The sequence below is a fragment of the Typopeltis vanoorti genome, chromosome 21 (genome assembly GCF_054136105.1).
Source record: "Typopeltis vanoorti isolate ZY-2024b chromosome 21, IOZ_Tvanoo_1.0, whole genome shotgun sequence".
In the NCBI taxonomy this organism is placed as follows: domain Eukaryota; kingdom Metazoa; phylum Arthropoda; class Arachnida; order Uropygi; family Thelyphonidae; genus Typopeltis; species Typopeltis vanoorti.
Genome location: NC_143569.1, coordinates 62,546,831 through 62,564,158, shown reverse-complemented (window position 1 = coordinate 62,564,158; position 17,328 = coordinate 62,546,831). Strand labels below are relative to the sequence as shown.

Here is a 17,328-nt window from a genome sequence, read left to right as displayed (position 1 = left end):
ATCGCAGCAAAAAACAAAGCAGTCATTGACTGATTCCATCTCAAACACTCAAGAAACTCAAGGATCATCCAACACTCATTCAGTCTACAAAAAACATCGAGCGACGCAGAAGCAGAAAACTACACAAGCCGATTATTTCTCTGGTGTTAAAGAGGAGGACTATCTCAGTTCACCGAAGAACGGAACCTATCTTGTTGCCTTTTCATTATCGAAGAATGGCATGAACATTCTTATGCAGACGAAGTTTCCACTCAAAATTTCACAAGGAAACGCAGTGCAAATGCCCCTTCCCCTCCCACCACTGGTGTAACCGAGAATTTTCACCAATCTCTGAAGAAAAAGTCTCTGTATGGAGATATATTTAACATTTCGATAAAATTAATTACGTAATTAATAATAAAATCATGCATTACACACACACACACACACACACACACACACACACACACACACACACACACACACACACACACACACACACACATATATATTCATTTCGATATTCCTTTTAAATGTAGATTGTCTTGCTATACATAACCAAATTGTATACTTTCATCAAATTGAAATACATACATATATATCGTAGAATCAACTTACCATCTCTTTGTTTGCCAGGCGGAGATGACCTTTGGGAAGGATGAGTACTTGCTGAAGATTTTTCCTATCTTCACTTCGTTCAATATCTAAGAAAATAAAAGTTTCGTTTAGCTAAACGACTAACACAGCAATACTATTACACACCTGAGGTATTGAACTAATTTCTGAATAAACACGTGAATATTTTTTCATTTGTAAACCAATGTTTGAATGTCGTTGAAATGTAGCACCTGGGAGCGTATTAGAAGAAGAGGAACGGAGGAAATTTTTAAAGTGCTTAGCGCCCCTTAAAATGAAAAATAAAAAAAAAAGGTTTCTTGTAGCAGAAATTTCGAGAAGTGAAATCAACTCCAGAATTCTTTTCCTTTAGGACAGGAATGAAACGCGTCATCAGTAATTTCGCGTTCCTGCCTCATTAGCGTTACATTAGCTCGGTAGTTTCTCAGCGATCCGAGAATTTGAGAGAACGATAGTGTGTTCGTTCACTCTAATTAGATACAAGAGTAGAGAGAGAAAGTTGTAGGAACACTTCGTATACGCCGAAGTGTTCCTATTGTGACAGCATTAGTATGATCTTCTTTGTGATATGGCATCATGTCCAAATATTAATTGGTAAAAACTGACAAAAGTAGTAAAAAGTAGTTAAAAACACTTTCAGTATGTACTGAATATTGGTCTTGTCATCCTCGACCAACAAGATGTCTCTGAGCCATCCTTTGTGCACTCTTCGCACTATTTTCAAATCTTTAAGATCGGGCAGGGGTAGTCCTACAGGCTAAGGAGTAAAAAAAAATGTTTAAAAATCATATTTAAAATTGTAATACTGCGTGTATATTGAAATATATCATTAAATGTCTACACTCATAGATATTTATGTGACTGACATGGTTGAGATAAAATTTAAAATTTTCACTACTCCTTTTTTTATATCCATACCTTGTCTCCTGCCTCCCCCATCCGTGAAACGAAGGCCTTAAATTTTTGAGAAATTTTTCCAAGACGCCCAATAGAGGACTGAAAAAAAAGTGAAAGTTTAGCTTCTTACATCAACACTTCCAAATTTGATATAACTAAACATTAGTCACGCATTTCTATAAACACAACACATTCTCTAATTTTGATAGAAGAGGATAACTTTCTTTGAAATTCACTTTTTCGACTAATATTTTCTAAAATATTATTAAGGAGTAATAAAAATGTCCACGATGTTTGATAACATCAGTGAGAAGGCATCACTGTGGAGTATGTCCTATCTCTTTAGTATTGAGGCATATCTCCTTCTTAAGAGGAACGTAGAGATCTGTCGAACCTTCTTCTGTTCCATGTTGCATGCGTGTACAATGCACCGACATCTGTAGCGTATCATTACATAGCATTCACTTGCTATAGCTGAAGCAGGAACCGCAAAAATAACTTAATGAAAGATTAGAACTTGAGGTGGGAATTGCAGTGAAGGTGCAAGTTATTGAAAACGTATTATTCCCAGAATAATACCTTTTCTATAACTAATGAAAAAGTAAATATAAATTATATATTTGGTTTAATCCTTTATCCAAGTGTAAGCAAGCTTTGTTTGCTTACACTTGCGCCCAGTGGCAGCTCGTGGCTTGAAATCGTGGGGGTGCTGAAAATTTCGAAATATACATACACACTGTAAGTACAGTGCATACGTGTTTGGATAAAATATCAAAATTATGCTAAAAATTAAAAAAAATTAAACATGAAAAAATATTGTTTATTATCGATAAAATTATACAGTTTGGTATAATTCAAAATTACTTAAAAATAAAAGCCATTATCATAACCCTAATAATGTTCTAAAATAAAAACTATAACAAATGTTATGTCTTTAATTGTAATGTCCAAATATTTAAAGAGACGGAGTAAACACGATATGCATTACAAACACTCTATTACTGGCACAAACCACATATAACCAAGAGTGGAACTGCGCGACGGACAGTGCCGCATTACGCTAATAGCTGGCATCTCACTATGACGTGCATATAGTTGAGCGCGTAGCAATATGACACTGTGGTAAACAGAGTGCTGCTAACGTCCTTTGCCTCCTAAGTGCTTGTAGCACTTAGGAGGTAAAGGATTACAAGTTTTAAAGAAATTTACACCACGTTTGCCACGAGTTGCCTCAGTCGTGAAAAAACTTCAGGCGAAAACTTTGTTTGCTTACACTTGGATAACGGATTAAACCAAATATATAATTGATAGCATGGCCAAGTGAAAAAACTTCTATCAACTATCTCTAATCTAGAGAATTTTAATAATAAGGTGTTGACACCTTTTGGCAACTGATATATGGTGATATGACTTCTGCATTACTTCCACCTTAGTATCACCACCTCTGGATCAGGCTCCCACTGATGAAACCTCAATAAAGATCGAAACCGGTGTGGGTTAGGCTTGGGTTCTGAGAGGCTCTGCTTTGGGATAGGTTTTTGCTTGTCTCTGAGTGGGACAACGCTGAGATTATGGCTCTTCTTGGTGAGGGGGGGTGAGCCTGTCACTGAGTGGAACAACGCAAAGTTGGACGATCTTTCGGGATGGTCTTATTTTTAGAGACCGCTTCACCTATACATAAAGGTCGAAACCGGTTGGAAGCTTGGGTGATGAATGGCAATGCTGTAGCCGATGAAGTTTTAACTGAGGGTTGGCTGTTACTGTCACCCACGTCCTGGGGGGGAGGGTAATGAATGGCAATGCTGTAGCCCAGAAAGTCAACTGAGGCACAGCTGTTGTTGTTATCCCCCAGATGAAAAAATATAAGCGACTCTGCTCGGTGGTGGGGTGAGCCCACCACGGGGTAGAGCCAACGCTGAGTTTTTGATCTTGCGGGTCGTTCATTGTTGAGTGATCCGGGAGATCTCACGAGTTTTGGAGGGGTAACCCCGCACTTAAACAGGGAAACCGGTCTCGGTTGTAACCCTTCTCTTAATGCATAGCATTATACATGTCCACAAGGAGATGTGCTTTGAATTATGGGATACTAAGCCAAGTGATCAGATGTTATACCATCTTTACCACGAGTTGCCGCAGTCCTGAAAAAACTTCAGGCGCAAACTTTGTTTGCGTTCACTTGGATAAAGGATTAAACCAAATATATAATTGGTAGCGTAGCCAAGTGAAAAAACTTCCATCAAAAGTAAATATAGTCAAGGAAGTATGGTCATCGCAATCTTTAACACTTCTTCAATCTGGATCAATTCACTGCTAGACAAAGGTCTACCTAAAATTTCCAATCCCTTACATTATTCAGCTTTTCTCATCCATTGTTTTCCAGCAATCTTAATAATTTCATCTTGTCATCTCGCGCTTGGTCTTCTCCTTTGTCTACTGCCATCCGCAGGGGTCCATTTACTTAATAACCATCTTGTGCTGTTATATTTTGCAATGAATATTATATTAATCGGTTATATTATGGCCTAATCGGTTATATTATGCGTCCAAAACCTATTTTGGACGCATAATATAACCGATTAGGCCATGCCATATACACTTGTTCTGGATCTTTTGAACTAGGAGGATATGCGTCTCACAACCGAGCATATCCCTTCTCTGTTAGCTTGCAATTTGTGAGTGATATTTTGAATTAGTTCCAGGTTTCACTGCTATATGTAATAACAGATAAGATACACTCATCGAAAGCTTTCCCCTAACCTAGCGATATACTTCTTTTCATTTATTCTGTATGTCCATCTTTAATTATTATGATTCATTCCAGATAAACATATGAAGTCACTTCTCTATCCTCCAGTCATGCTAATACGTAAAGAAATGTGGCGTCTGTCAGAAAGTTGCAGACGGCTGGAAGGAATGATTTGATAAAGTGTCTAGTAGAGCAAAAATATCCTCGATGACCTATAATGTGTTATTTACAATATAGCATCATTAACATCATCACATAACACCATCGCGTGCATTTTAATAATAATAATAATAATAATAATAATAATAATAATAATAATAATAATAATAATAATAATAATAATAGAAGAAGAAGAAGAAGAAGAAGAAGAAGAAGAAGCTGTAAAAGTAAGGAAATGTGAAATCTTACCGATTCTTTCTTTTCATAAAAAGGGAATTCTTCCTCCATTTCTACTTCTGTTGATTCCTTTATCCATTCCGGCATTGGAATGCACTCTTCTTCAATATCTAAGTAAAATTTAAGCTGAAGAAAAAAAAAAAAGGACTGAAATTAAAAAAAAATCATTATTCATGTTTTGCTATGAACTATTTAAAGAATGCATTCTACTTCCTTAAAATATGCCTCACCACAAAGGATTTTTTTTTTAAATCGAAGTGGCAGTCATGATGGCATGCCGACATCCAATGAGCTATTTTAAAGGGAATGGGAAATAAAAATTAAAAAAAAAAATATTTTTTCGAAAATAATAAAGCCTCATATTATATGAGGGCATTTTAAGAGAGAGAGAGAGAGGGGGGGGGGGGGGTACCGCGATGAGCATTGAGTAAATCCAATATTACCTTCAGAAGTTACCTCTAGATAACCTAAATTTTTTGAACAGTGTCTTATTATAAGACATTGTTCAAAGCTATAGAATGCATTGAATCAGCAAAGAATAGAATGACAAAAGAACATTTCATATTATTGAAATGTTCTTTTGCTGAAAAAATTTACTATAATTATATTAAAGTTTGTTATACATTATGAGCATTAAGGCTACAAGCAAGAGTTCGTCTTACCTGTTTTCCATCCTTTTCTTCAATGCTACTTTCATGACTGTAAAAATAGTAGAAAATTAAAAAAAAAACGTGAATTCTAAAAGACATACCTGTATATTATAATTATAAAAATGTTAAAATACTTAAAAAAAGAGAAAATATTATAAAAGAGATAAAAAGATATAAGAGATATATAAATATATTAATCAGCCTTTATTATGACTAACATGACTGGAATATATTAAAAATATAATAATACACCATTTGGCCAATGAAATTCTAGGCTGGAGATGACCTTGATCAATCATGAGATGCGGTGATTAAGATTAATACCCTTGGAGGGTAATGGATGGCACGCTATAGCCAATGAAGTTCTAACCGAGGCTCGGCTATTGCTGTTACCCTCCTGCCATGATCAGAGCTTTAATAGCTCAATAACACCTTATCCCTACACTGTTCTCTACAGATAATGGAGAAGATGAAAAACATTCTTGCTTCGCCCCTTTAAGCCAGTCCTTATAATATAAGGAGATTTTTATTGATTGATTCAAGATGGCGGAAGATGAATACCGGCATGATGGTTGTTGTTGCGAAGAACGTTTTTGATTTCAGTGGTGATTAGTGAGTTTTAGATTTTGTGAATCTTCTTTGATAGCGTAATACAAGGTAAGACTTTGACTTTTGATGCAATTATCGGCCCTAACCCGTTCTCTTCGCCATTATAAATATTTCTCAGAATTTCTGCTAGCAGGTCTCAAGACCTGCGGGATTTCTACTTGCGCTCACACGCAATTCCCCAATTACCACCTACTAGATTTAACAACGAACAGAACAGATATAGATAACTTTAATGATCTTCTAGAGTATCTAAACAAAGATCAAGCACTAAAACTATTTAAATTATTACTTAAAAAATTCGATACGGAATGGCCAGGTTTCCTAAACCTGTACACTCAACCAGATGAATCCGAAGATATCGAGGAGGAAGTTGAAGAGATCAACAACACGTCCATCTCCCTACCTGAGAACCACAGTTAGACAGACTTTACAGAAGAACACACGAATAAAAGACGCAGAACCGAGGGTGATCATATGGAAAACGAAACATCCTCACAAACAGTGCCGGAAAAAAAAGGAAAAGGTCCCCCCGGTAATTCTCTGTGAAAAAGAAAAATGGACCACAGTGGCACGAAACCTGAGAGAACATAATATTGACTACTCCTGGGCCAGAAACACCGACGAAGGAGTAAAAATTCAACCAACAACAGTCACACGCTACAGAGGGATAACAAAAATGATGGATAACAACAAACTACAGTACCATACCTTCGCACTAAGCAGTGAAAGAAATCTCAAGGTTGTACTGCGAGGTGTCACTGAAGGCATTACCTCCGAGGAGATCGCGGCAGACCTCACCCAGCAGGGCCTAACACCAATCAAATTCAGTCGGATGCTTAGATCCGATAAACGACCGATGCCATTAGTATTATTTGAGATCCAGAACATGCAAAGACGAATTTACGACATAACTGCGGTCTGTGGACTTAAGATAACAACAGAACCACTTAGGAAAAGGGCATCAGCAGGGCAATGCCATCGTTGCCAAAAGTTTGGCCATGCCCAAAGACTATGTAAAGCCGAGTTCAGATGCCTGAATTGTGGTGAGAAACATCAAACCATTACATGCTCAAAACCAAGATCCACACCAGCCAAATGTGCCAACTGTGGAGGTCCCCACCCAGCAAACTACAAAGGATGCAACCACCATCCCAGAAATCACGGAAATACAAGACCCGTCCAACCTCCTCCAATCTGGACCACTCAAAGCATCTCAGCTGCACAGTCATCAAACCAACAAAACCCTATCCACAAAAGTCAGGAAAGGGCTCAACCAAGACCTATGCAGAAGCTGCCCGCCGAAAGGACACAATGTAGAGCAATCAAATAGGCTCCAACATCACAGCAATACTGACTGCCTCGCTAGCCACTATGCTGCAGGAATTCAGCAGAACAAACCCAACTCCATCCTCCACAAAGAGATTCCTGCAAGGAACCCATTCCATACTGACAGCACTCAACAATGAATAAAACAAAAGTAAAACCCAAATCGCTTCTAATTGCAGCCTGGAATGCCAATGGCCTCACCAACAAGACACTAGAACTACAGGAATTCGCACAAAGACACAACCCGGACATAATGCTGATCAACGAGATCCACATAATACCTGCCAACAACCCAAAAGTGAGATGATACACAACGTACCGAACGCATAGATTCAGCACCAGAGGGGGGCCTCCCCCCCTCTGGCACTGCCATCTACATCAAACCCTACCTCCACCACAATGCCATATCCAACCCACAGACTACCACCCTGGAGACTACAGGAATACAAGTTCACACATACAGTGCTGGAAGCCTCAAGATATATGCCGCCTACAACTCACCAAGCAACCCTCTACTGACAGCAGACCTGGATGCCGTCCTTGGCACCACAGACCCCACCATCATAGCAGGAGACTTGAACGCCAAACACACAGCGTGGTTCAGCACCACCACCAACAGAAGTGGACGCATACTACACAACTACTCAACACTTAACTCAGTTGTGGTAGCAGGACCCACTGAGCACACTTATTACAGCCCTCAGATGTACTTGACATAGCTATCCTTAGAAACATCAGTTATCAATACCAACTAGAGACGATCAATGAACTATCATCTGATCACAACCCAATCCTAATCAAACTTGGCATACAAGACCAACTGTTCCCCCCTCCTCAGCACACCTTCATATCATGGGATAGTCTATCCAAAATCCTACCAGAATACATTGGCCCTGTACCCATCATCCACAAAAAAGAAGAAATAGATATAGCAGTATGCAATCTAACAAACCAAATAAAAAAAGCACTAGAAGCAGTCACCAAAACCACAACCAATCACCCAACCAGACGGCTCCCAGAAAACATCATGGACCTCATCAAAACAAAAAACAAAGCCAGGAAAAGATACCACAACACAAGAGCTCCCACAGGACAAGAAAACACTGAACAACCTGAACAACCAAGTCAGAAAAGCACTTCGAAACCACAGGAATCAGGATTTGGACAATAAACTATCATCACTCAACCCCTCACACTGATAAAGAAAAAGCAGAAGCAATAGCAGAAAACCTAGAAAAACAATGCAACCCATCATATGAAAATATAAACATCACCCACATATATAAAGTCCACCAGCAGGTCAAGCGTACCTTAAGACAGACCTCAGACAAACCAGACAACATCACCCCCACTACTCCAGTTGAAATAACCAACATCATAAAACATCTAAGCAACAAAAAAGCTCCAGGTCCAGATGAAATTACTAACAGAATCATCAAATTACTTCCTAGAAAGGCTATTATATACCTGGTTAACATAACCAATGCAATACCGAGGATACAACACTTCCCCACTGCATGGAAAACAACCGACATCATATACCAATAAAAAAGCCAGGAAACAATCACAACTCCCGCAAAACTAACGTCCAATAAGCCTGCTTTCCAACCTAAGAAAGATTGCTGAAAAAAACATCCTTTCAAGACTACAAGAAAAATCAGATCAATTAGGAATAATTCCAAACGAACAATGTGAATTCCGCCGTGTATACAGCACAGTGCAACAAATACACCGACTAGTGGAGCATATCACTCAGGGATACAACTGGAACCTTCTCACAGCTGCAGTCTTTCTGGATATTGCCAAGGCCTTTGACAGGGTATGGCATCAAGGATTACTCTACAAACTCATTCAGGCCAACATTCCAACAAACCTTACCCGTCTAATAAAATCATACCTCACTGACAGATCCATGCAGATAAAAATAAATGGCACCATCTCAACCAGGCGCCAAATCCTGGCAGGAGTACCGCAGGGATCCCTGTTGGCTCCTTTACTTTTCACAATCTACGTGACTGACATTCCACAGAACCTGAGGATTACCATCACAGCCCTATATGCTGACGACACAGCCATAATGACAAGATCTCTCCGCCCACACCTGGCGATCAGTCGTCTCCAGGACACCACTACAAAGCTAGAGAAATGGTTTTCAGGCTGGAGGATACAAGTAAACCCTATCAAAAGCTCAGCTATACTATTCACCAGACGCAAAGCCTTCACCCAAGATGACATTCAACTCCTTGGAAAAAAGATACCATGGCAGACAGAAACCAAATACCTTGGAGTACAGCTAGACAAAAAGCTAAATTTCAACAGTCACATAAAGCTCATAAGCACAGAGACATCCGGAACCATAGCCCAACTCTATCCCCTGATCAACCGCAACAGCAAATTGGATACACGCAACAAGCTGCTACTATATCAGATGGTAATACGACCAGTAATCACATATGCATCCCCAGCATGGAGTTACACATTCAAATCTAACATCTTGAAACTACAAAGGATACAAAACAAATGCCTGCGGATGATCTTGGACGCCCCATGGTTCGTCAGAAACACGCAGATCCATAGAGAAACCGGAACTCCAGACATCCATTCTCTCCTTCATGACCATGCGGAAAACTTCTTCAGCAAGGCACACTCTCATCCCAACCCACTAATCAGACAAGCTTCCAGTTATAGTGAACATGACTATCACAAACATAAAAGACCGAAGGCAATCCTGCTCTCAGCAGAACAGAGCTAACTCCATAGTTCACAAAGTGCGAGCATAAGGCTCAACCCCGCCCCCTCCCCCACATCAAGCTTCTCGACATAGACAAAGGGGAAAACAAAAAGCATTTTATGCTTCACCCAGCAAACCAGTAACGTTGTTGGTGGAGATTTTTATTTTTTATTTTTATTTTTTTATTTTTTATTTTTTTTTGCAAATGAATGCTTTATATTTTATATATATCAATGCTGAATTTTCTTTCCTTTATAGTGTTTGGTGTTTTCATGGCTTATTCTTATTGAGGTATTAAATATTAAATAATGTTCACAAATAGCGTCAAAAGCGCACAAGAAACAGCGAATTGGAGAACAACAAGGATACCCCCCCCCCGCTTAAGAAAAGACTGCGAGATACTGAAATTCAATGAAACTCTGAAATCTTAAAATTAAAACAGATGATTAGACAGACGGTGCGGGCATTACGGAAAGCCTAGAGGCATTTAAAAAAACAAGCAGAAAGAGAAAGAATCAGGTAAGATATTGCGTAATGAAAATCATGTGAGTAAAATCGATTATAAAAAGAACGATTTTATATGGTATTTAGATTCGATCATAAAACATGAGAGGGATGAAGTGTCGTTACTTCGAATTTTCTGGGTGCTAAAATTTAAAAAAAAATCTAGCGAATGAAAACCGGAAAATAACATTAAAAGGGACTGTCAAAAATTATGATAAATAAATAAATAACCGAATCAATTCTAATCTAGTAGAGACTGTCATTTAGTCATGAAGATTTCAGAATAGTAATGCCGTGCACTCACCTTTTTACTGCAGTTTCCTTTTTGTTCCTCCTGTTCTTGATTTTGTCCCTGAAATATTAATATTTGGATGTAAGTATATAATTAAAACCAGTTTTAAGTAAACGATACCTTTGCAAGTATGAATTGTCTTTATGCAGTTATCAATAGGAATTACCACAGACTGGGAGAATATGCATAAAATTAATCGATAGAGTTTGTAAAACTCTACCGTGGTGGGAACAGCTCACCAATGATTAATACCCAGTGTCTAGTATGCATGGGATTTTATAACTTACAACTCCCGCTAATGTCGTAACTGTTCCCTTTTCTTTCGAACGCTAGTATTTTATGGATCCAATCATATTTTATAGCCAAATATAGAAAGAAACTTAAATGCGAAGTTTGCGAGATTATTAGAATATAACCTTCTATATCGAAATTGCCTTGGTATGTACTACATGAAGAGCACAAACTCTGCTAGCACTCCGTTTTGAACTTTTGGTTCGTATCAGAGACCAGGCATGAATATAGAGTACATAGCAATCCTATGTACTAAATAAATTCTGCGCAGGCGCAAAATCCATTACTCGAATGTAGAGCAAATGAGCAGAGAATAGCTCTGACAGAGGGGTTTTTGTTCTCAATTAGTTTTTTCCAGGTTTCTGATGAGAACCAACTGTATGGTAAAAGTCCCAACTTTAAGTTTCTTTTCATAATTGGCAATAAAATATGAACGGATCCATAATATCCATTATTTTAATACCTTACTAATGCCAAATTGAAGCTCTTCAGCTCTATAATTAAGATCTTATTTTATTTCGTATACTCGGAAATAGATGGCAGCTGAATACATTAGTATTCAATTCGCAGTGTGTGTGTGTGTGTGTGTGTTGAGAGAGAGAGAGATCATCTCTGATTATAGCATTTCCAAACAAGGCCGTTTTGTTTTAAAATGGCTGATTGCCTCTTTATTTCATTGGATGGAAAATGTTTTCATTCATCCAATTTATATCCAATAAAATTTACGAGACAATTCTATCACCGTTATTTTTAATCATCGTTACAACATAGGCGTATGAATTCAAATCTTGTATGTTCCAAAAAATAATACATATATAATAATAATATATAATATTATATATCCAAGATAAAATATTGAAGAATATTATACTTACTTCAGTCGGTTTAGAAGCGTCTGCCGCTTTGGTTCGTGAGCACTAAAGTAAAGTTGAAAAACGTAATTCTTTTAAAAGATGCACAAACATGCAAACAAATATATTTGGTCGTTTTCAATGCGAAATTATATAATTAAATCATTTTTAACAAATATTTAATGCGATAATAGTTGATATAAGACTTCTGATGTTATTATAAGGAAGAAGCGTTTATTTGTTATTCTGATAATTTAAAAGACTGCTTTTCCATTCATTGAGCAGCAGTTGACTCATTATTTTCCTTCATTAAGTGTTTATAAAGCCAACGAGCTCGTATTATTATTATTTCAGAGATTTCTCCAAAGAACGTAGAACTTTTTAAATTAACGAAATTGTCGAAACAATCTCTGCGTTGCTAGCAAATTCTTAAGCAGTTAACCAGCCCACTGTAAAGGTAAAATGCTTTCATATTATACTTACTCATCAGGTTTGGCTTCTTTCTCCATAGGTTTAATTTTCTTGCCTTTCACGCTGAAATAAATTAGAAGCACTGTCAATTCTCGTATTTACAAAGAATTGCATTTTTGTGAGTTTTAGAAAGTCCATTCAAATATCAGCCCACTTTAAAAGTAAAATGCTTATTTTATTTTATTTAATTTTAAACTGTTTCTGATATAACTTGCCCACGGGTATAATTCTGGAATTCTCCTCGCTATCCGCGATAAAAAGTAGTTCTGTAAAGAATCTCAGGAGCTGTTTTGAACAACACAGATCTGAAGACATTCTTTTTGTTTCCTAAATTTGTATATCTAATAACTCTATTTATTCCACTAAATCAGTTTTCAAAATGATTAGTTTAGCACTAAAATTTCATTTGCTTATGTCGTTTTTCGTGCATGTGATTTCTTCGAAAGAAAATGAACATTTGTTTCTATATTTATAATAAGAAACCGTACGTCTTCAATTGGATTTATATCATAAGAAATGGAAGGCCCTCTGTACATACATCATGTCGTGAGGTTCGCGTTGAAGGAGGTAGCATTAATAGTCTCTCTAATACATAAAAACCCAACAATTTAATCTTCAGATTAAATAAATAATGATGCTAAAAATTATCTACCACCTAAACAAATTCACAATCATCCATGCCGCAGTAGGATTGATTCAAACATACAACATTTGCAATGCATTGTAATGTCTCTACTACATCAGCTACGTCGAATTATAATTTACAACATTGAAGCGCTTGCTCTCTGCAGAATATGAAATTTCATCTGAGCAAACACACGGATTACTCCACCATGAGATCCTTAGGGGTCTCATGCCAATCCCAAGCCAGGATAAAGGAGGAGGGTCTGTCAGATGAGTGTTAATGCTCTGACCGTAAAGAAAAAAACACATCGGATTTTTATCTCATGCCTGTATGATCAACAAATAAAACATGCCAGCTGGAATGTCGCCTGGATGAACAAGGTCCGCGATATTCGATCGAAAAGTGGGATACCGAAAGGAAACAGAAACCGAAACTAACAGAATTAGTAGGAACATAGAATGTAAGGACATTTTGTTCAAAGATAGGACGAGAGATAGGACGGTACATAAAATACCCCAAGGTTTTAAAGACAGGGCCATTGAATGTTTTAGAACGATCGCATCAGTATAGTTCTATGAAACACCACAGAAAACATAAATAATTCAAAATAGTAAAAATACTTTCCCAAAACGAAACAAAGCAATTTATCACATATACTTAAAAATAGGAGAAAAATATTTCCCCCAAATCGAAAAGCATGAATAAAACAAACTTTCGCTCATTATATGAATTCGAGAAAAAAACGCAGTTTTCATCTTCTGTTGATCCAATTTAAATCCGATCAAATTTACGTTATTTTCATCATCGTTACAACAGGGGCGTATGAATTCAAATCTTACTTGCCTTAGTATGTATCCCATAATACAAAGCACATCCCCTTTCAGGAGTGTATAATGCAATGCATAATGGGAAGGGCCACTAACCAGACCGGTTTCGACCTTTATTGAGGTCTCTTCAGTGGGAGTCAGGCCCGGGAAATATACCAAAGTTGAAGTAACGCAGAAGTCATATACGTCTACTTGTCTATTTTTGTCTACTTGTATCTCATATGTAAGTAGACAAAAGGTGCTTGAACTTCTTAATAAAAATCTGGATGAGAGAAAGATGTAGAAAAGTTTTTACCTTGGGTGTAAAATACGCTAAAGATACCAAGAAATTTTATACTTGGTTTTTAATCCTTTCTCAAGTAAGAAAAATAAAAACTTTGTTTTGCTTTTATATATATATATATATATATATATATATATATATATATATATATATATATATATATATATATATATATATATATATATATATATATATATATATATATATATATATATATATATATATATGCTAAATTAATGATGAATATTATACTTACTTCGATGTGCTTAGCTGAGTAACAAGCTTTGGTTGCTCTGCACTAAAGTAAAGTTGAAAAAAGTAATGGTTTTAAAACATGCAAATAAATATTTTTGGTCGTTTTCGATGAGAAATTATATAATTAAATAATTATGTTATTTTAATCAAATATATCTGATAATTATTAGTTGATATAAGACTTATGATGTTATTATAAGGTAGACAGGTAACTATATACGTATGGTGATTTAAAGGACTTTTCTACGCGCTAATCAACGAGCTCGTATTATTATTATTTCAGAGATTTCTCCAAAGTACATAGAACTTTTTGAATTCTCGAAATCGTCGAAGGAATCTCTGCGTTGTTATCAAATTCTTAAGCAGTCCAAATACTCTTAAAATCCTAAACTATAAGAAGGTGAATCGGAAGGCGTTTTAGAAAGTGTTTTTAAATATTAGCCCACTTTACAAGTAAACTGCTTTCTTATTATACTTACGCCTCAATTTTTTTGCCTCCTTCATCCCCACTCTTTTGATTTTTATTCTTCTTTTTCCTGAAGATCCTAAAGGGTATAAGAAAAAGTAATATCTGCTGTTCTCTTATTTTATTTCATTTTCATTCGATAGCCAAATGTTAATATGTCAATATTTCATCTCAAAGGAACTAATTTATGTAATAATTTTGCATATTATACTATCTACTCACAAGGCAGTCCTCGCATCAAACGCCTAAGGATAATTTACTACTAGCAAACTCATCTGAAACTGTCGTTTGCCCATCACACAGCCAATTTTCTTACGGATAGAAATGATACAATATTGTATCTTTGATAACATACACGTTTCGTAGTTCTTTATTATGTTTTCGTTCATCTTCCCAATATTTTGATGATACTAATAATAACATTTCAAAATAAATAGTATTGTAAAACCTTAGCACGACCACTAATGTTAAGTTATTTCAGCAAAGTTATTGCAGATACACAAATTAATTTGAACAGAAATGAATTGCTCTGCTTCGATTCGGTGTTAGAATTATTATAAGAAATTATATACCTCAGCAATTGCAACGACATGGCGACAATTGAATTTTTTTTTGTTTGATTTTGAAAGCGTGTAAAATAACTTTGCTGAAACAATTTAACAAGGGTCATAGGACTGTGGTTATACGAATAAAATACGGAAGTCCTTCGCAATAAGAATATTTCGGTTTAAATGCTGATTTGAAGAATTAGAAAAGGAAAGTTAAAATATCTTATTGTAAAGACTAGATTTATTTTAAAGATAGTTTCATTCACTTCGTGTGTAGAGGCTTAAGTGCTGTGAGGACATCATGTTGGAGGCTTAATGGATTTTTTACAACACTCAAAAAAGAATTAAAATATAATTTAATACTTCCTATATTTCGTCCTAGTCACTAGTACATCTACGGGGATTACAAAAACAGTTAATGTAACATACACACAAATAATAAACAATACTGAGCCCAACCACGTGGATGACACTAAAGTCCTATCTAGTTGGAGCGCCCTCTAAGGGCAGTAGTAGGTGGCCTGGAATGTAAGGTGGGACCTCTGTTGATGAGTGTTTCCCAAATCTTCGGAAGCTTAATACAACCGTATTTATTCAGATATGGTTGGTTTTTGAGAGTTGCTGCTGTTTCCAAGAAAAGTCTCTCTTTCTTGAATTTGCTGTGGTGGAGCATGGTGGTTTTCTTCCAAGATACCCTGTGGGTGGTATCCAAAAGATGGTCAGCCAAGCCTGAATGGCCATAGTTGTGTTTGCAGATGTAAGACTTGTGTTCCGCCAAGCGGATGGATGCTCTGAGTCAGCTACTGTTACAATTTTTATACAGCGAACAGTATGGATAGCAGATTTTTAGTCCATTTTAGTCAATGTAGCATAGCACTATAAAATGAATGCTATCAATTTATACTTAATTACACGAGAATTCAGCCTTAAGAACACAGAAATTTTCATTAGCAAGTGTCCCACAATCTGAAAGACTATGAAAACCACTGCTGGAGAGAGAGATGTAATAATATTATAATGTAATAAGATAATGTAATAATATTATAATAATATCAATAAAATTAATAATCACATTATAATATAAATTTATAAATTAATATATATAAATTTAATATATAAATTACAAAAACCACAAATAGTAGAAAAAACGTCAACAGATGGCGCACCCGACAAGATTTAAAAAATATTAATAAATAAACATGTAACGCCTTCCACACTTGAAATGAGTTTCGAAATTATCTATCCATTATCCTCCCGGGATTGACCAAATAGCATCGTCGCTACCGACTGCGCAATGGAGACTAATGTATAAATTGATATCGAACAGGCTTCTTTTTTTTTTTTTTTAATTCACAAAATAATTTATTTTGTTCAGAAAATACGAAATGAAAGTTTAGTTGGACATGGGATGTCCTTTAGTAGAGTAATGTAAGATCAATATTGCCTTCCTTGTAACAGTCTTAATTAACGTGTCATCTCCTTCATTTGCATAACAGAAAAGATGTTTCAAGGTCAGACCAATTCGGTTCATTTTGTGTTCATTTCTGGTCCCAGATGTGAAGTGACAAAAACAATTTTGGCCATGAACTGGATACATCTCTTTATAAATGTCTTTTGCAGAAAGTCCTTTTTGGCCACAAGAAACTTACAACAGCAAGCGGTTGGACAGTTACACTCCTCGAGAACAGTCGTCGTTTTAGACACCAAACATATGCATGCGTGTCTACTACATGTGCTGTTTATCATCCTAGACTGTGCTGCTGCCTAGTGATGGTTACTGAAACCACTCCATTTCTGATTCAACTGATTTCATTTTGTTAGTAACTTACCTACTGACTTTTCCTCGTGCTTAATAATGTCATAATAAAAACACAATATCATTCATGAAAACAATTTTCGCCTGTGCACCGTGGCATGGTGGCGACATTTCGGCATCATGTGTCAG

General features: G+C 36.4%; 1 protein-coding gene across 1 annotated transcript in view; it reads right to left on the bottom strand.

Moving 5' to 3' along the window:
- LOC150094912 (arylsulfatase B-like) overlaps positions 1–17,328 on the bottom strand; it is a 135,702-nt gene that overhangs the window by 15,945 nt on the left and 102,429 nt on the right. The window contains exons 12-14 of the mRNA XM_090411149.1: positions 5,317–5,353; positions 1,222–1,372; positions 598–683 (exon numbers count right to left, since the gene is read on the bottom strand). Coding sequence (XP_090267275.1) covers positions 598–683; positions 1,222–1,372; positions 5,317–5,353 — 274 coding nt within the window. The remainder of the gene's footprint in view (positions 1–597; positions 684–1,221; positions 1,373–5,316; positions 5,354–17,328) is intronic.